At 35.4% G+C, this 20,924-nt stretch overlaps 1 protein-coding gene across 21 annotated transcripts in view; it reads right to left on the bottom strand.

Annotated features, from left to right (window-relative positions):
• The window catches only part of BCAS3 (BCAS3 microtubule associated cell migration factor), a 629,185-nt gene that overhangs the window by 560,220 nt on the left and 48,041 nt on the right, over nt 1-20,924 (bottom strand). For all 21 annotated transcript variants that reach the window (XM_086686763.1, XM_086686762.1, XM_086686767.1 and 18 more), the window contains one exon: nt 15,453-15,534. In XM_086686763.1, coding sequence (XP_086542889.1) covers nt 15,453-15,534 — 82 coding nt within the window. The remainder of the gene's footprint in view (nt 1-15,452; nt 15,535-20,924) is intronic.

Raw genomic sequence — 20,924 nt, 5'->3', positions numbered from 1 at the left:
GATCAATTCACAAAGAGGACTTTTACCATCCTAAATAGTTTTCTCCTAATAACAGAGTAGCAAAATACATAAAGCAAAAACTGATAACATTACAAGAATACCCAAACAATATTATGGAAGATTTCAACAACCCTTTCTCTACAGCTGACAGAATAAGCAGGAACACAACTCCTAAGGATAGAGATCAATGAAGTAAGATAGACCATATTCTGGGCCATAACAGAAATCTCAAAACACTTAACAGGATTGGAATCATATAAACTAGGTCTTCTCAGGGGATTAAATTAGATATCAGTAATAGAAAAACATCAGGAAAATCTCTCAAAATTTAAAAACAAAATAACATCCTTTTAACTAACCATAGGTCAAGGACAAAATCACAGGGCAGCCTAGGAAATGTGTTGAACTGAATGAAAAAGAGAACGTAACAAACACAACCTATTTTTTAAAAACTCAATAAACTGGAAATTAAAAATGAAGTTTAAAATGTAAAAACTTTTGAATATTAAAGATATTTGCTCTTGGGATACCTGGGTGGCTCAGTTGGTTAAGTGTGGACTCTTGGTTTCAGTTCAGATCATGATCTCATGGTTTGTGGGTTAGAGCTGTCAGCATGGAGCCTGGTTTGGACGCTCTCTCCTTCTCTCTGCCCCTCCCCAGCGTGCACGCACTCTCTCTCTCTCTCTCTCTCTTTCAAAATAAGTAAATAAACTTAAAAAAAAAAAATTTGCTCCTGAAAAGTTTGAATGTACTTTCTGTGGGAGGATGTTGATAATAGGGGAGAATATGCACATGGGGCATATAAGGGAAATCACTGTACCTTCTGCTCAATTTTGCTGTGAACCGAAATATACCCTAAAAAAGTAGTCTATTTAAAAAATCCCATCAAGGTAAGTCACACAAAGGAATAAAATTTTTGTACATATTTTACATATATCTAAAAAAGGACCTGTATCTAGACTATATACAGAACTCTTACAACTAAATAAAACAACACTATTAAAACATGGCAATAAATTTCAATAGTTTTATAAAAACAATAAAATGGCAAATATGCACAAGAAAGATCAGTATCATCAGTCGTTAGGATAACTGGAACACTGCTGGTAGGAATGCAAAACAGTATAGTCACTTTGGAAAACAGCTGGGCAATTTTCTACAAAGATAAACCTACACTTCCTATATGACCTAGTAATCTTACTCTTACTCAAGAGAAATTAAAACATGTATCTCCAAGCAACTATTCAGAGAAGATTTATGCATGAGACAAAACTGGAAACAATCCAAACACCCATTCACTGGTGAAAGAAAAAACAAACTAGTATATCTGGACAATGGAACACTATTCAGATTTTTTTTAAGGGAATGAACAACTGAAACAACAACATAGATGATTCTCAAAAGCATTATGTGAAGTGAAAGAAACCAAGCACATATAAATGTTACATATTCCATTTTTTCAAATTCTAGAAAGGCAGAAACAATAGTGACATAAGTTCTATTAGTCATTGCTGGTGTTCCAGGTGCGGGGAGGTAAGGGGCACAAGAGGAATTTTGTTATAGGGGTGCCTGGGTGGCTCAGTTGGTTAGGTGACTGACTTCGGCTCAGGTCATGATCTCACAGATCGTGAGTTTGAGCCCTGCTTTGGGCTCTGTGCTGACAGCTGACAGAGCCTGGAGCCTACTTTAGATTCTGTGTCTCCCCCTCTCTCTACCCCTCCCCTGCTCACTCTCTCTGTCTCTCAATAACAAATAAATGTTAAAAAAATTTTTTTAAAAAGGGGAATTTTGTTATAAACAACTTTATTAAATATAATTCACATAGAGGCACCTAGGTTGCTCAGTCAGTTAACCATCCAATTCTTGATTTCAACTCGGGTCATGATCGCACAGTGGTGGGATGGAGCCCCGCATCAGCACAGAGCCTGCCTGGGATTCTCTGTCTCCCTCTCTCTCTGCTCCTCCCCTGCTTGTGTGTGCACATACACTCTCTCACTCTTTCTTAAAATAAATAAATAAACATTTAAAAATATATAATTCAGGGGCACCTGAGTGGCTCAGTCAGTTAAGCATCTGACTTCAGCTCAGGTCATGATGTCACAGTTAGTGAGTTCAAGCCCCGCATCAGGCTCTCTGCTGTAAGTGCAGAGCCTGGAGCCTGCTTCAGATTCTGTGTCTCCCTCTCTCTCTGTCCCTCCCCCACTTGTGCGTACTCTCTCATACTCTCTCTCAAAAATACACTTTAAATTTTTTTTTTTCAACGTTTATTTATTTTTGGGACAGAGAGAGACAGAGCATGAACGGGGGAGGGGCAGAGAAAGAGGAAGACACAGAATCGGAAACAGGCTCCAGGCTCTGAGCCATCAGCCCAGAGCCTGACGCGGGGCTCGAACTCACGGACCGCGAGATCGTGACCTGGCTGAAGTCGGACGCTTAACCGACTGCGCCACCCAGGCGCCCCAAAAATACACTTTAAAAAGCCTTTAAAAATATATACATATATAATTCACATAAATATATTTCACCAATTTAATGTGTACAATTCAATGGTTTCTAGTATATTTACAGTTGTGCAACCATCACCACAATTTTTTTTTTTAAGTTTATTTATTTTGAGAGAGAGAGACAGAGTGAGCAAGGGAGGGGCAGAGAGAGACAGGGAAAGAGAATCCCAAGCAGGTTCTGTGCTATCAGCACAAAGCCCAATGCAGGGCTCAAACTCACCAACAGCAAGATCATGACCTGAGCCGAAACCAAGAGCCAGACGCTTAACCAACTGAGTCACCCAGGTACCCCAACAACTAATCAAAAAATGTAGAACATTTTCATAGCCCCCAAAGAGAAATCCTGTGTATATTAGCAGTTGTTCCCCAAACTCTCAGAGTCACCTAATCCTAGGCAACCACTAATGTGCTTTCTGTGTCTACAGATTTGCCTATTCTGGATATTTCATATAGACAGAATCAACAATTTGTGGCCTTTTGCAGCTGCTTTCTTTTACTTAACATGATGTTTTCAAGGTTCATCTTGCAGTATATATCACAACATCATTTATTCATGGCCAAATAATACTCCATTGTATGGTTATACCACATTTTCTTTATCAGCTGATAGACATTTAGGTTGTTTCCACTTTTTGGCTATTACAAATAACGCTGCTATAAATATTCATTTACAAATTTCTATAGATGTATGTTTTCATTTTTATTGGCTACATGCCTAGAAGTAGGATTGCTGGGTTAATGGTAACTCCATATTTAATATTTTAAGGAACTGCCAAGCTGTTTTCCAGTGGTTGTACTATCTTAACATTCTAATAAATAACATACAAGAGTTCCAATTAGTCCACATCCTCACCAACACTTGTTATTACCTCTCTTTGTATGTAAGCCATTTTAGTGGGTGTGAATTGGAAAAGGGGACTTTTTAGAGTGAAAGAAAGACTTTGTATTTTGATTGTGGTGGTAGTTCCATAACTGCATCCATCTGGCAAAACTCAAATTATATACCCAAAATTCATAAGTTGTGTTATAGGTAAATTATTTCTCAATAAAGATGAATTTTTCAAAAGGCTAACTTTACAATAAGTATACTTAGAAAATTATGAGTTTTCACTTTCACACCTAGGAATGTGTTACGATAAATGAACAAAGATTTCCAAGACCACAACTTGTCCAATTCACTAAGACACCCACATTCTTCTTTACAGCTCTACAGTAAAAAGCATTTAAGCTGCACTGATAATCATCAGCATCTCCATTACAAGTCTGTTTATTTGGGTCAGAATCATTAAGCTCACATGTAATTTAGTTGCTTCGTGTTACACCTTTGTTTTTATCTGATTCAAGATATCCGTCACTAACCCTTTTGATGTACTTTTAGTAGTTTATACCAAGTCCTATAAAAAGAAACCAACATTTCTTTTCAACAGTTGATTTAATTTAAGGTGAATGTAACTTGAATAGACTACAGCTGTTTCTGTGACATACTTTATCCTGACAGCTTAAAATTTTAAATGTAGTTATGTAGGATAATGGCTTTTCTATATATTGATGCCCAGATTGACTCTTTTAATTGCTCTTCACCCTTAGACTAAACAACCAAGGACTCCAAATACAATGAAGACACTAAAACAACTGAAGATACTTTAAATTTTCAAAATGGAAGAAATACAGAGAAACAGCTACTTTTTAAGTATGTCAATGAATACACAACTGTTTGATTTCTTCAGTCAGAAGCATAACCTAGAAACACCTGAATTTGGTAAAAGTGTTGCCCTGTAAACATGGAGACAGTGAGGCCTAATGATTAAGAGGCCAAGCTTTAAAGTTCAAATTCCAGTTCCACCACCCATCAGCTATATGTCTTTATGCCAGCCACTTACCAACTTTGAGCTCTAAGTCTCCTTACCTATCAAACAGGGTAATGGTACTCACCTTTCCAGACTAGTGGTAAAGTGATGATAATGTATATAATCAACCTAGAATTTCATCTGAAAAATATCAAGCATTATTATTCACTCATTTATAAATTTACTTCCTATCTTTTCTATTTAGTACACTTCCCTCTCACTATAGCCCTCATAGGAAAAATCTTTAATTACTGGGTTCAAATAGATATAAACTGAGAATACTCTTAGATCAATGTCTCAAATTCAACACCATGACATCACAAAAACTAAAAAACTAAAAAAGCAGCACTTCTAAAACAGATATTCTCTCCTGGAAACTGTTTCTCCGACCAAAACAATTAAAGAAATTTAAGAGGAATATATATTTCCAGTCATAATTTACCTAAATCACAGGTTTAGCAAAATTTTGTAAAAACCTAAATGATTCCAAGTAGTAAAGGCCCCAACGAAAAAGATGAGGTGTTATTAAAAAAGAATACACAAGGCAAACTGAGAAATAATTAGAGCAGAAAACATTAGGGAGGCCTTAAATCTCATAGTTTGGCCATTTAAAATGTCAATAAGCCTGTTTCCTCTTCGCAAAGTACTGGTGATGACTATGAGCAAATGTCAGTTGGCCTACTTTTGGAAGGCTGCCGGTGTCTTGGTTGAACAGATTCTGTGCGTCTGTGTGCGTGTTAACAGGATTTATTTGTTTGAAGTTAGAATTTTACAGCAAAACAACAAAAAAAAAATTATAGCAAATCCTTCTGGTGAAGTTAATCAAAATTTCTGAATTCACACAGCTGAAAAATCAAACAGCTCTTCTTTGAATGTGATCAAAAAGCACATTTAAGCCATTTGAAAAGGATGAAACTGGTGGTTGTACCTTATGAAAAAGTACTCTGAAAATTTACAAAAATAAGCAAATGAAAAAAGTTTAACTTTAGAATTACCCTGCATGTTTGTTTCTAGAAAAATAACTTTAGCCATTCATAGCATAAAAAACCAGCAATTATTAGTATTTTTGACTGCCTGGTGGTCTGTTTATAATATTATAAGTTTCAGAAAATACCTGGAATTTACCTTCCACTAGGAAAAACTGGGTTGGATCTTAGGGTTCTTTTTAAACCCTTAAATATTTTGAGATGTGAAATTGTAAATTCCTTATAGCAGAACAAAAAATAATAGTACCTTTCCAGTGATAAGTATAAATAACCCAGAAGAAATAAACCAAATTGGCTACCCAGTATTGTGGATGAGAGAACTTTGGCTCATAGACACTCGAGGAAACTTCTATCTCCAGAGTTCTTCTACTCTCAGAAAAAAGGTCCTAGCTTATAAGAATTAGTTCTAATACATTCTCAATATGAAGAAGTTCAGGTACTCAGTACACTGGACTCCTAAGGATAATGAATAAGATTTAATCTGCATTTCTAAGAAATCTGATTCAAGTCTGAGACTAAAATAATCTTTCTCCATAACCAATAAGAAAACAGCATGAATACAAGGCTAATATAACTTCTAATACAGTTACAAGCTCTATTACAGTTAAAAACAGCATTATTCATTTGGTCACTGACAAATGATTTTTAAAAAATACTTTATACAAAAGTAGAGCTCTAGTTCCTCTTTTGTGAAATACAGAATAAATACATTTTGGGTCACTACTCATTTTCCACATAATTATGGAAAGCACTGCAGAGAAAGTGGTGATTAGATTGCTGTCCCATTATTCCAAAGAAATATATCATAGTATGGAAAAACACCTTAATAAAGGAGAAACTCCCCAAAAACCTATGAAAATCAGAAGATGTCAAGGAACAACCAAGAAAATATAAAAATAAAACAAATAACAAAAAAAATTAAATTCAACTTTCAAGAAGAGTCAAGATTTAAAGTTAGACATGGTTATAAAATATGCAAAGATTTTCTTTGCATGAAACTAAAGACTGATAGATTTCATCAGATAACATGACAAATGGCAAACTATATATGAAGTTTACAGGATACATATCCATAACAATATATCACTAATAATAATCAAGAGCTCAATCAATAAGAGCAAAGGGTACAAATAAGCAAGGTATTAATCAGAATAAACAGCAAAAACGTGAAGATTTTCTACTCTTCCTAGCACTCAAAGACCAAAAAATTACAAATGAAAAGGGTTTTCCTCCATCAGATATGCAAAAACTGTAAAGATTCATAATAGATAGACAGTAAAGGACAGAATTGGAGAAAAAAGGAATTTTCATGTACAGATGTCGGTATACTCTCTCTGAGAAGCAACTTTACAAGATGTATCAAAATTTTACACGTATATATTCTTTACCCAGGAATTCCCTTCTTTTTAATTTTATTTTTAATTTTTTTTAATTTACATCCAAATTAGTCAGCATATAATGCAACAATGATTTCAGGAGTAGATTCCTTAGTGCCCGTTACCCATTTAGCCCATTCCCCCTCCCACAACTCCTCCCATAACCCTCAGTTTGTTCTCCATATTTATGAGTCTCTTCTGTTTTGTCCCCCTCCCTGTTTTTACATTATTTTTGTTTCCATTCCCTTACGTTCATCTGCTTTCTCTCTTAAAGTCCTCATGTGAGTGAAGTCATAGGATTTTTGTTTTTCTCTGACTAATCTAACTTAGCATAATACCCTCCAGTTCCATGCACATAGTTGCAAATGGCAAGATTTCGTTCTTTTTGATTGCTGAGTAATACTCCATTGTATAGATATACCACACCTTCTTTATCCATTCATCTGTTGATGGACATTTAGGCTCTTTCCATACTTTGGCTATTGTTGATAGTGCTGTCATAAATATGGGGGTGCATGTGTCCCTTCGAAACAGCACACCTGTACCCCTTGGAAAAATGCTTAGTAGTGCAAATGCTGGGTCGCAGGATAGTTCTATTTTTAACTTTTGGAGGAACCTCCATACTGGTTTCAACAGTGGCTGCACCAGCCTGCGTTCCCACCAACAATGCAAAAGAGATCCTCTTTCTCTGCATCCTCGCCAACATCTGTTGTTGCCTGAGTTGTTAATGTTAGCCATTCTGACAGGTGTGAGGTGGTATCTCATTGTGGTTTTGATTTGTATTTCCCTGATGATGAGTGATGTGGAGCATTTTTTCATGTGTCAGTTGGCCATCTGGATGTCTTCTTTGGAGAACTGTCTATTCATGTCTTTTACCCATTTCTTCACTGGATTATTTGTTTTTCGGGTGTGGAGTTTGATGAGCTATTTATAGATTTTGGATACTAACCCTTTATCTGATATGTCATTTGCAAATATCTTCTCCCATTCTGTCAGTTGCCTTTTAGTTTTGATAATTGTTTCCTTTGCTGTGCAGACGGTTTTTATTTTGATGAGGTCCCAGTAGTTCATTTTTGCTTTTGTTTCCCTTGCCTCTGGAGACATGTTGAGTAAGAAGTTGCTGTGGCCAAGATCAAAGAGGTTGTTGCCTGCTTTCTCCTCAAGGATTTTGATGGCTTCCTGTCTTACATTGAGGTCTTTCATCCATTTTGAGTTTCTTTTTGTGTATGGTGTAAGAAAGTGGTCCAGGTTCATTCTTCTGCATGTCGCTGTCTAGTTTTCCCAGCACCACTTGCTGAAGAGACTGTCTTTATTCCATTGGATATTCTTTCCTGCTTTGTCAAAGATTAGTTGGCCATACATTTGTGGGTCCATTTCTGGGTTCTCTATTCTGTTCCACTGATCTGAGTGTCTGCTCTTGTACCAGTACCATACTGTCTTGATGGTTACAGCTTTGTAGTATAGCTTGAAGTCTGGGATTGTGATGCCTCCTGCTTTGGTTTTCTTTTTCAAGATCGCTTTGGCTATTCGGGGTCTTTTCCGGTTCCATACAAATTTTAGGATTATTTGATCTAGCTCTGTGAAGAATGCTGGTGTTATTTTGATAGGGATTGCATTGAATATGTATATTGCTTTGGGTAGTATTGACATTTTAACAATATTTGTTCTTCCTATTGAGGAGCATGGAATCTTCTTCCATTTCTTTGTGTCTTCTTCAATTTCTTTCATAAGCTTTCTATAGTTTTCAGTGTATAGATTTTCACCTCTTTGGTTAGATTTATTCCTAGGTATTTTATGTTTTTTTGTGCAACTGGAAATGGGATTGATTCCTTGATTTCTCTGTCACTTCATTGTTGGTGTATAGGAATGCAACCGATTTCTGTGCATTGATTTTATATCCTGCAACTTTGCTGAATTCATGAATCAATTCTAGCAGTTTTTTGGTGGAATCTTTTGGGTTTTCCATATACAGTTATCATGTCACCTGCGAAGAGTGCAAGTTTGACCTCCTCCTGGCCGATATGGATGCCTTTTATTTCTTTGTGTTGTCTGATTGCAGAGGCTAAGACTTCCAATACTATGTTGAATAACGGTGGCGAGAGTGGACATCCCTGTCTCATTCCTGACCTTAGGGGGAAAGCTCTCAGTTTTTCCCCATTGAGGATGACATTAGCGTTGGGTCATTCATACATGGCTTTTATGAACTCAAGGTATGCTCCTTCTATCCCTACTTTCTTGAGGGTTTTTATCAAGAAAGGATGCTGCTGTATTTTATCAAATGCTTTCTATGCATCTATTGGGAGAATCATATGGTTCTTGTCCTTTCTTTTATTGATGTGATGAATCACATTAATTATTTTGCGGATATTGAACCAGCCCTGCATCCCAGGTATAAATCCCACTTGGTCGTGGTGAACAATTTTTTTAATGTATTGTTGGATCCGGTTGGCTAATATCTTGTTGAGGATTTTTGCATCCATGCTCACAGGGAAATTGGTCTGTAGTTCTCCTTTTTAGTGGGGTCTCTGTCTGGTTTTGGAATCAGGGTAATGCTGGCTTCATAGAAAGAGTCTGGAAGTTTTCCTTCCATTTCTATTTTTTGGAACACCTTCAAGAGAATAGGTGTTAACTCTTCCTTAAGTGTTTGGTAGAATTCCTCTGGAAAGCCATCTGGCCCTGGACTCTTGTTTTTTGGCAGATTTTTGATTACTAATTCGATTTCCTTACTGGTTATGGGACAGTAATTCCCTTCTAAGAGTTATCTTAAGGGCTGCCTGGGTAGCTCAGCCAGTTAAGCATCCGACTTTGGCTCAGGTCACAATCTCATGGTTTATGGGTTCAAGCCTCTCATCAGGCTCTGTGCTGACAGCTCAGAGCCTGGAGTCTGCTTCAGATTCTGTGTCTCCTTCTCTCTCTGCCCCTTCCCCACTTATGCTCTGTCTTCCAAAAATAAATAAACGTTAAAAAAAATTTAAGAGCTATCCTAAGAAAATAATTCCCTGTATTTTTTAATTGCACATATATAGAAGTATGTAACAACATAACCTGCTAGGGGGAAAGTCAAAATTAATATAAATGTTTATACAAAGGAATGACGCACACACCCTAGAGCCAATACATGCAACATATGTAAAGAACTTGAATCAGGCCCTGGACATAATACTACAACTTAATTTCATGCATGTTAAGGGGAAAAGTCAGGAAATGGATACTCTAAGCTGTGAACTCAGTATCTGGAGGAAGGAAGAAAAGGAAGGAAAGAAGTAACCTAGATTTATCTCTGATAACACAGAACCAAATGAATTTTCACTTTCTACAATTAGTATTGCTTAAATTTTTATCTTTTTTTTTTAAGTTTTATTCATTTAAGTAATCTCTACACCCGATGTGGGACTCAAACTCACAACCCTGAAAGAGTCGCACACTCTTCCAATTGAGCCAGACAGGCACCCCTCTTTAAATCTTTATAATAAATATTTTAACTGGTTAGAATTATATGGTCTTTTTTTAAGATATTAAAAACATATTAAAGTGAAAGTGCTTTCTGATCCCACTCCTTGGAAATAATCATTACTAGCACAAAGTTTATAATCATATACATTTTTAACTTTACATTAACACATACATGCTAATATATTTTATTTCAAATGTGAGGTACTGAGATACTAAAAACCACAATGGCTACTGAGAGTAATGATATGAAGAACTTGCTTTGCTTGAAATAAGTTCTTGAAAATTTTGAAAAATAAATAACAGTTTTTATCTGATATTAGAACACCAATTGATTGGTCATACTTTTCTGAAATACTCTCATAAAAAATTCTAAAGCAGGTGTAGGTTCATTAAGAAAATAATCAATTATTGCTGACCATGGAAAGCATAAACTATGGTGATATGAGTAAATGCCCATTTATAGTATATTATATTTAATAACGACCTACCATGGCATAAGATGCCATCCAAATCCTTCAGTTTCTCACTTTTAAAGGACAGACTTTCCACAGAAACACCTACAGAAAGGGAACCTGCTTTTCTTCTGGGTCATAATTTTCAAAAGATCTTACCATCTTTTGATGCAACTTTCTTTTTTTTTCTTTTTTTTTTAATGTTTTTATTTTATTTTTGAGAGAGAGAGAGCGGGGGAGGTACAGAGAGAGGAGGGTACAGATGATCTGAAGCAGGATCCGCACTGAAAGCAGAGAGCCTGCTGCGGGGTTCGAACTCACAAACCATGAGATCATGACCTGAGCTAAAGTCAGACACTCAACCAACTGAGCCACACAGGTGCCCCACCATGTAACAACTCTCAACAAATATTTATTAACACCTTGAAACAAGTACTTGGTGAGGTGCGAAAGATATGAAGACAGAATACAAATCTAGCCAAGAGGTATAGGGTGCCTGGCTGGCTCTGTCAGTGGGGCATGTGACTCTTGATCTAGGGGTTGCAAGTTCAAGCCCCATGTTGGGTGTAGAGAATACTTAAAATAATAAAATCTTTAAAACAAAAACAGTCTAACGAGAGGTAAATGAGCAACTAAAATTAAAAAAAGGAGAGTAAATCGTACATCAGCACATACTATTAAATTGAATATGGAGCAAAAGGGTCAGCAGAACATGAGAATTCTAGAAAAGGAAATAGCAATGAAATGACCTTAAAGAGAATGGATCATTTGAGGAAATGAAAGAAGTTCAGTACAACTATCACAAAGGAGTACTATCAGAGCAAGGAAGAAGATGTGAGACACTCTTTAAGGATGGCTGAAAATGCATGCACCTGGGTGGCTCAATCAGTTAAGCATCTGACTCTTGGTTTCAGCTTAAGTCACCATCTCATGATTCGTGGGTCTGAGCCCTGCACTGGGTTCTGTGCTAGCAGCATGGAGCCTGCTTGGGATATTCTCTCTCTCTCTCTCTCTCTCTCTCTCTCTCTCTCTCTCTCTCTCTCTCTGCCCTTCTCCCCTCTCATGCTGTCCCTCTCTCAAAATTAAATAAATAAACTTAAAAAAATATTTTTTTTAAAGGATGGCTGAAAATGATGCTGGAAAAATACAGTGAGGGGATCAGTTCACAAAAGATCTAATGAACCTGGATTCAACAACTGTGCTAAATTCACTTCTTAATTCTAAAGTTTATAGGTTCTTTTGCATTTTCCATATATACAATCAAGTTATCAATGAATAAAGACAATTTTACATCTTTCATTCTAGTATTTACACCTTTTATTTATTTTTCTTGCCTATTGTAATGTCTAGGACGTACATTCAAAGATAAATAAAAGTTGTGGTAGAAGCTATCCCAAACTCAGCAGAAAGTATTTAATATATCACTATTAAGTATAATGTAAGCTGTAGGTGTTTTTTTTTATTTTTTTTTTAAATTTTTTTTCAACTTTTTATTTATTTATTTATGGGACAGACAGAGACAGAGCATGAACGGGGGAGGAGCAGAGACAGAGGGAGACACAGAATCGGAAACAGGCTCCAGGCTCCGAGCCATCAGCCCAGAGCCTGACGCGGGGCTCGAACTCCCGGACCGCGAGATCGTGACCTGGCTGAAGTCGGACGCTTAACCGACTGCGCCACCCAGGCGCCCCAAGCTGTAGGTTTTTTATAATCTTTATCATACTGAGGATGTTTCTATCCTAATTTGTGGAAAGGTTTTTTTAATCATAAATGATTACTGAATTTTATCAAAGGTTTTTTCCACTTCTAATAAGATGCTCATCTGGATTTTCTTCTTTGTTCTATTAATACAAATTACACTGAATGATCTGAATGATTTTCAAATGTTAACTAACCTTGTGTTTCTGAAATATCTTACTCGGTCATGATATATCATTCTTTGCATATATCACTGGATTCTAGTTGGTAATATTTATATGTAAATTACATCAAGAAAGAAAGAAAAGAGAAGAAGAGGGAGAGGGGAGGGAGACAGGATAAGAAGGGAGTAGGCAGAGAGGGAGAACGAATTGTTGGGTATGATAAGGTAAGATTGAGAAAAACAAGTTAGTATAGAGGTGCCTGGGTGGCTCAGTTAGTTAAGTCCAACTCTTGATCTCAGCTCAGGTCACGATCTCACAGTTCATGGGATGGAGCCCCACACTGGGCTCTGAGCTGACAGAGCAGAGCATGCTTGGAATTCTCTCGTGCACTCATGCATGCACGTGTATGCTCTCTTTCTCAAAATAAATAAACATTTTTTTAAAAAATAAGGGAAAAAAAGAAAAACATGATAATAGAAAAGAATTATTCAACAGAAGAGTTTATAATCCTGAGGGAGACAATCTCCCAAAAAGAACAGGAAAGAAATTGTTTTTTAAAACTGATCATTCTAGGGGCACTTGGGTAGCTCAGTTGGTTGAGCATCCGACCCAACTTCAGCTCAGGTCATGATCTCATGGTTCGTGAGTTCAAGCCCTGCATTGGGCTCTGTGCTGACAGTTCAGAGCCTAGAGCCTACTTCAGATTCTGTGTCTCCCTCTCGCTCTGCCCGCCCCCCCCCCCCATGCTCTGCCTCTCTCTCTCTCTCTCTCTCTCTCAAAAATAAACATTAAAAAATAAAAATTAAAAAAATAAAAAATAAAATTAATCATTCTAGGGAGTATAACAGCCAAATAATGTAAGTACCTGAGAGAACAAATAAAACTAAAAGAAGGTATCAAAAAATAAATTTAAAGAAATTTTCTAAAACTGCACTAATTTTCATCCTCACTGAAGGGGCCCAGGACAATGTATGAGCTAAGAAACATCATTGTAAAGTTTGAGAACACTGGGAACAAGACTAACATTATGCTAGTTCCCAGAGAAAAACAAGCCATAGACAAAGAAAAAGGTATCAAAATGGCTTCAGACTCTTCAACCATAATACTAGATGAATGCCTTAAAAATTCTGAACACCATTTACAAAAAAGTATTTGTTAGCCAGCCAAATTAGCAATCAAGAATTAAGAAAGAATAAAGACAACTTCAGACAAACAAGATTTACCACACATCTTTTTTCCAGAAGCTACTAAAGAACTTACTCCATCAAAATGATCACACAAAGCAAAATGGATGAAAGAGAGGGATGGGGTATTCTATTTTCCATTACAAATTTTATGTGATCAGTCACATGTAGAACTTCAGTGAAAACAAACCTAAAAATTAATCAAATACAACAAAAGTGATACATATGTAACTTTTGCACAAGAACATTTAGCTGTGTGAAATTACATTTTAAATATAATATTATATTTTTAAATATTATATTATAGAAGAGAAATCTTTTTTAATTAGATAAAATAAATTAAGCATATTCAAATTCTACTACCAACAATAACTTTTATAGCTTTATACTCTCTCACGAAGTATTTCTGCCCAAAGTAAAAGTTGAAAAACGTGGGAAATTAATAACTGACATATATAAAAGAGCTTCATAAATGAACTGAAAGGAGAAAAATCTGCCTCTGAATTACATACAAAAGAAACAAAGACATAGCAGAGTCTTTTAATAATAAAGTTGTTCTTGAGTCCAACTACCCAAAGAGAAGGCTGGCTACTCCAAAAACCTTCCAGAAAAAGATGTTCAACAATCTTCCTTGTTAAAGGATTTCACCAAAACTCAAATGCAATAAAAATCAGAGCAAGAGAGAGTGAGAGAGAGCAAAGGAGAGACAGCTGAACTCTGGATGTGTCATACAGCCCAATAACAAGGAGAAAAATCTCTACATGACTGCAGGATGCTGTTGCCTTGTTACCTCCACCCTTCCCATTTCAATTAAGCAGATTTAATCGCTAAATTGATTCCTGACATTACTTACACATATGGTTAGTGCATAACGCACACAGTAGTAAGTTTTAATGAACTTCATTCTCACCAGTTTAGAGAATTATAAGCTAAAAGAAGTATTATAAGGAAGATTATCCAACTTCTAGTAAACTTTAAAAACAGAATTAGACTTTTTAATATCCTCTTTTTAAAAAGATTTTAGAGTATGCAAACAAGATTAAAATGACTATGTTTTCATTGCTCGTGCAAAAACATTCTGAGTGAACACAGGCAAATTAATGAGAAAACATATCACTAAAGAGTCAGGAGTTATTAGGCACCCAAATAGCATATTTAATTTAAACATATATTTGACTTTTTAAATCAAAACATACATAATATTTAAATACAACATTAAGAAGTATTCATTTTTAAAGCAGAGATTAAAGGTCAAAAGCCCGAAACTGTACTTCTGACAAGGCTGGAAATGTAGACAGCAGACTTATCCACAAGCGAGATAATGGTGAAAACCAAGCTCTCCAAGGCAGTTTAAGAATAACTGCGAAGAAGAGCAAAGACATGAGAACAACAGAGACTTGGGGAATACCCACAGAAGAAAGCTAAGCCAGAAGCATAACAAAAGCAGTACAGTCAGCAAGGAAGGGATCTGGGAAGAGTGATGCCATGAAAACCAAGAGAGAAGAGGGTTTCAAGAAAGAGCCAGCAAAGTCAGAGGCTAAATTGAGATCAAAGAGGATGAAGATAAATCAAAACCACAGTAGAATGTGAATGGCCATATTGAATTGGTTAAGATTACCTATTTCCATCTCAACTGACAGAACAAGAATTTATCTTGTGGGGAGGAAAGGATGGGCATGGACACTTGGAGGAAAACAGACTTTAGTTATCATTCTTGCTGTCTGTAGTCCAAGACCAATAAAAGAGAAACTCCTAAATGATTTGTTTCGTCTTAAGGGCTACACTCACCAAACTGTGGAGCAGGCAAGATTCTAGCCGCTCGAATGGGGCCATGTCGAACAGAAAAGAGCTCCTGTGCTTCCCCACTGATCTGCATGAGAAGACAAAAAATTTCCGTAAATGAAAATACAGGTCAGAACATGATTATATGAAAACAAGATCTCCTAAATTTTATCACAATTTTTTGTCTGAAATGTAATATATGTACACACAGAGACACACACATTTATGGTCGTTCATACACATTCAGCATATTCATATTTAAATTACCACAGATATTTTTAGAAAATGATAAGAGCACACACTTAATATAAACAGGAAAATGAATGATCTGCTCTTAAAGTCTATAATTCTTATCTTTAAGAAACTCCTGTTAGTCTGCTCAGTTCCTGCATGATTGCCTTTCATTTTAGAGCAGAGCAACTATGATTTTTTTAATTAGTACCAGGTGTTCCACGTAACAAAAAGGTAAATATTCTTAGTATTCTGAAAAACAGAACTTAAATGCAGTAATTTCTGCAAATATGTTGTAAAGGAGAAAAAGCAAAACATACTGCAAAGAACACATAGTGGAACATGAATAACCTGTGCACCAGGTTATGGTTCTGCAACTACCTTCCTGTTAACGACTTTGAATAAATCATTTAGCATCTATAAACCTATATATTTCTCTTTTTTTAATATATTTCGAATTAAAATCATAGATATTTAAGGTGTACAACATGATGGTTTCATATGCATACATAATAAAATTATTACTGCAGTCATTTCCTCCTTTTTTGTATGATGAGAACACATGAAATCTACCCTCAACATTTTTAAAGTATTTAACACAGTGTTATTAACTACAGGCATCATGCCTGAACATTATATCTCTAGACTTACTCATCCTACATAATTGCAACTCTGTACCCTTTGACCAACATCTCTCCACTCCCCTCACCTCCCATAAGCCTGTATTATTTTGCATTTATAAACCTAAAAGGTAAAGGTGCCAAAGAACCTCAAAATACTAATCATTTCAATATTCTATGAATTAAAGAAGTAATATGTAAGCATCTTTAAATGTCATCATTTTTATTACACACATAGATCAAACACTGTATGAATGTTCGTTTTGAGTCATATCAGATTTATTCCTCAGATATAAAGAGTACAGTAGTATATTAATCCAAAGGTAAAAGGGTATGACAATATATGTGTCAAGTGCAAAAACAACTGCTTTTCCAAATTAGTGGTTCAAGAGAACAGTTTGCTGCTAATTGAAGTATTGAGCAGATTAAACTAGAATTAGTTAAGACTGCTTTAAGTGATAATTTAGTCCCCGATACATTTTCCTAACTCTCAAGCATTTGATGGAATATGTGATATCAGATGGGGAAAATGGCCAAAATTATAAAACTAGTTCTAAATACTCAAGAACTTACAACACATGTAATAAACATTCAATAAGAGAAACATGCGGATGGTAGTTTTTTTTCAATAGGGCCTGCCAAACAAGCAGTTTAAAATATAAACAACATATATAAGATAAAAGGCTTATAAAGCTTTCAATATTAAACTGTAAATCTGCAGCACTTCCTTTAACTACTTTTTCAGATCTTCAGCTTCTCTTCTGTCTGAATTTAAGGACTGCAAACTATAAATATTTTGTTTCTTATAAATGTTAACTTATGGTGATGCCTAAAGAGCCATCATATTCATTCTGCCTATAAAAATTACTATAAACTTATTCGCTGGCCACAATGGCAAATCTCTCTATAGCACTTGGGATGCAGGTTTGAGGAATGCTAGGCTCTTCTCACCAACTGTGCAACAACAGCACCACCTATCACCAATTAAACACACCAAACTATAAACTCAGTATAGCAAAAGATAAGAATTTAGCTCTCTACAAACTCCTTTGTGAACATTAATTTTCTACATGAAAAACATGGCCATTATATACTATAGCTCTTAAGTCTACAGTTTAATATTATAGAACAGAATTTAAAATTTAGAAAAAGCCTTAAAAGGTCACTTTGTTCAACCTCCCACCCAACACAGGAATCATACATTCTCTAAAATCTAAAAAGTATGATCTTGCTGATATTAAGCACACTTTTGCTGAAAGGTACGTCACTAATGTAATACATTTATATTATAGAGTTATTATTAGCTATCTCCACCAAAATGGGGATATAAAAATGGATAAATAATATTCTTCAATATACAGACTATTCTACTTACAAGGAAATAAAAAATTATAAAACAATATTGTAGAAGTTGCACTGAAATTGTAATTCAGAGCAATGAAAAACACTTCTCACTCTAACAAATATACATTCATACTTTTAACAAATCATAATATTCTAACACAAAATCTGCTGTGTACTATTTTGGCCATATTCCACAGATATAGCATTTAGCTTTTGGTTCTATCAAATAAAGCCTTAAAGTAAAGTAAAATAAAAAATAAAAGTCTAATCATATTTAACTGACCTATGTGTACTAAATTATACTAAATAATAAAGAACAAGGCAAACCTGTCTTGGCATTCTCACAATATGATAAACATTTGTTAACACTGGATTTAATTCACATGAGCTTTACTCTGACATTGAAAAACATTTTGAAATCTGAACACACCATGCTCTCCAGCATGACAGCTTTCAAAACAGACCTAAATGCTCTATTCTATTCTAAGCTTCTACTCTAAATCCCTCTTTAAATATACCGCAAAAGGTAAGAAAAAACATTAGGACTGATTACAAAATGCATCCCACATTTATTACCCATCCTTTATTACCTCTAAGTTAAGATCCTTGAATCTTTAATTGTAACATAAGGGAAGGGAGGGATGAAGAAACATTCTGTCACTATTTACAAATATTTGTGACCATGTTAAAATCAACATTGTTAGAAGCATAATTCCAAAGTATCCTAAGTGAGTCTCAAATGCCCAACTTCTGAGATGAGAGAACTCTCCAAATAATGTGTACAAATGCTACACTGGGATACTATTTCAGAAGAGTGCCAACAAAGTGTGTACAGATAAGACGTGCACATTTTAGAAAGAACACAAGTTGGATATGTCCTTACAGGCTCGGCTTTAGCTGCCGCTTTCAATTGCCTCTAATAATTTTATACAGCATGTTCACTGGTAATTCTGCTCTCAAATAAATGCGTGTCAAAACTGATTAAGTTTTTAAAGGCTTTCAAAGTGATTTTTACATTTCTTAAAAAAGAGCTCACTGAAAATGGGGAAAAAAATCTCAGAGATGAGGATTTTATATATCCTGACAAGAATTACCAGGAGCGTTAAGTTCATTTTTAAACCAACAATAATAATAAATACAAGGGCAGAACTACAAGGAAGGAGTTGTACCAAGCAATGTTCCAACTTCCTGGCAACTGTGGTAACTTGGGGAGAGGAGCAAACAGGGAGGAAACCTCTCCAAGAGTTCCTCATGGGTCTCTGCCTTTGTTCTTACTGGCATTTTAATTTCTGATGACAGACTTTTGTTGTTTGGAGCATAAACCGGACGTACCAGTTTGGAGGCACAATAAGGAGAACAAAGAATGATTTGTTCACACTGTAGGAAAAAAATCTTTTCCAACCATAGAAAATAGCTTTCGCATGGTGAAAATATGCAAATTACATACCAAACCAAAAAAGTGGGGGGGAGAGTACAAGTTTAGAATCTCACAACTCAATCTAAGGCAAAGGGAAATTATAACAGCCGAGACAATACACACAGGGAAAGGGCTATAAAAGTTGTGGGAGTTTATAACTACCTCTAGAAAATTCTAAAAGCAAATGAAGGTCATCTAGCCCTCAGAACCAAACTTGTTTCTGAAATCATGATGACTTTTCAAAGATATATGACTACAAAATAGAAAAGTCAATCAAATACCATGGACAATAATAATGCTTTATGACATAGAATTAGGACAAGAGTACATATTTACACCCTCAACTTCCCTTTTAGATACTAGTCAAATGGAGAATTGTGTCTGCAGTTAATTCTTTTTATCAAACATTGTTGAATAACAGACACAGAAATAACACCTCAATCATACATATATGTACAGCTTAATGAATTTTCCACGTTAAAATACCTCTGTTACCAGCACAGACATCAAGAAACAGAACACGACAGATACTCAGAAGGTCCCTCACACCCCTTTCCCAGTCACAAACCGAACTCAAGAATAATAATAACCACTATCCTGACTTCATTACATATAAATTTTACTCATTCAAATTTATGCAAATAGAATCACACAGTATACACTCTTTTGTGAACTACATATGTATGAAATTCATTCATGTTGTTGCATACGATTGTTTTTTTTATTTTTTTATTGTAGTTTTTAAATTTCTATTGCTATACAGATTTCCACTGTGTGAAAAATACTACAATTTATCCATTTTACTATTGGTGGACTTCCAGGTTGTTTCTAGTTCTTGGCTCTTAAGATGTCAGGAAAAATTGAAAAAACTTTCAAATGAGAAAAAGATCACTATATGTCCTTTCAATGGATTACCAAGAGTGTCTAGTGAACCCTTTGGGGTTATTTGATTTTATATGCATCTATACCCTTGTTTTGCAATATTGTAAGTTATAGAAAACTGATAGTAACTGACTCTTGTCCACAGAAATGCAAGTCAATTTTGTCTGGAAGAGATACAATTGAAATCCACTCTATAAAAAAGATGATTCCAGGCAGTACATTTTAGTTTCAGTAGTGTATTAACCAGGTTTGCACCTCGTAAAAAGTTCATTTTAGTATTTCTAATTGCCTATATTGGTTCTTCAGATTCTCCCTTGAACCAGCTGTAACAACTTGCCAAACACCTCATTTATTAATGAGTTAAGTAAAATCTATGACATCTGTTCCATTTTACAGTTGTAGGAGAGCCATGATTTTAGCATTTTTAAAAGAACATTGTAAAGAATACTGTTATGAATATTCTTGCACATTTCATTTAGTGAATATGTATATATATATTTCTCCTGGGTATAAATCTACTAGTTAGAATTGCTCCTATATTAGGCATATGTGCATATTTTGTAGATTTCAACAAAATAGTTTTCTACAGTGATTGTACAAATTGACACTTCCACCAGCAATGAAAAAGAGTTCTACCTGCTCACTTCCTCACCAACAGTTTGTATCAGGCACTCTGGAGTGTTCAATGGGACTTTCACTGTGGTTTTAATTTGTATTTTCTTCATGACTAAGGAGATGGATCAAACACCTTTTCATATGCTTATTGGAATTAGTTATACTATTCCATGAATGACTATTAAAGTCTCTTGCCCACTACAGTTCCCTGATTCTAAGACATTATGGATTTAAATCTATTGTGCACAGCGAATGAAATGCAGGTCAGTATCCTCTGAAAAGTAATGCTGCCTCAAACTAACTATATAAATAGTCTTTATTGTAGTGGCCTGCCATCAGGGAAAATGATGTAAGACTTTTGTCCTGAAG

The sequence above is a fragment of the Puma concolor genome, chromosome E1 (assembly GCF_028749965.1).
Source record: "Puma concolor isolate L17-30 chromosome E1, mPumCon1.1.hap2, whole genome shotgun sequence".
NCBI classification, from domain to species: Eukaryota; Metazoa; Chordata; class Mammalia; order Carnivora; family Felidae; genus Puma; species Puma concolor.
Note: the sequence above shows the minus strand (reverse complement) of the source record. Positions and strands in the feature narration are given on the sequence as shown.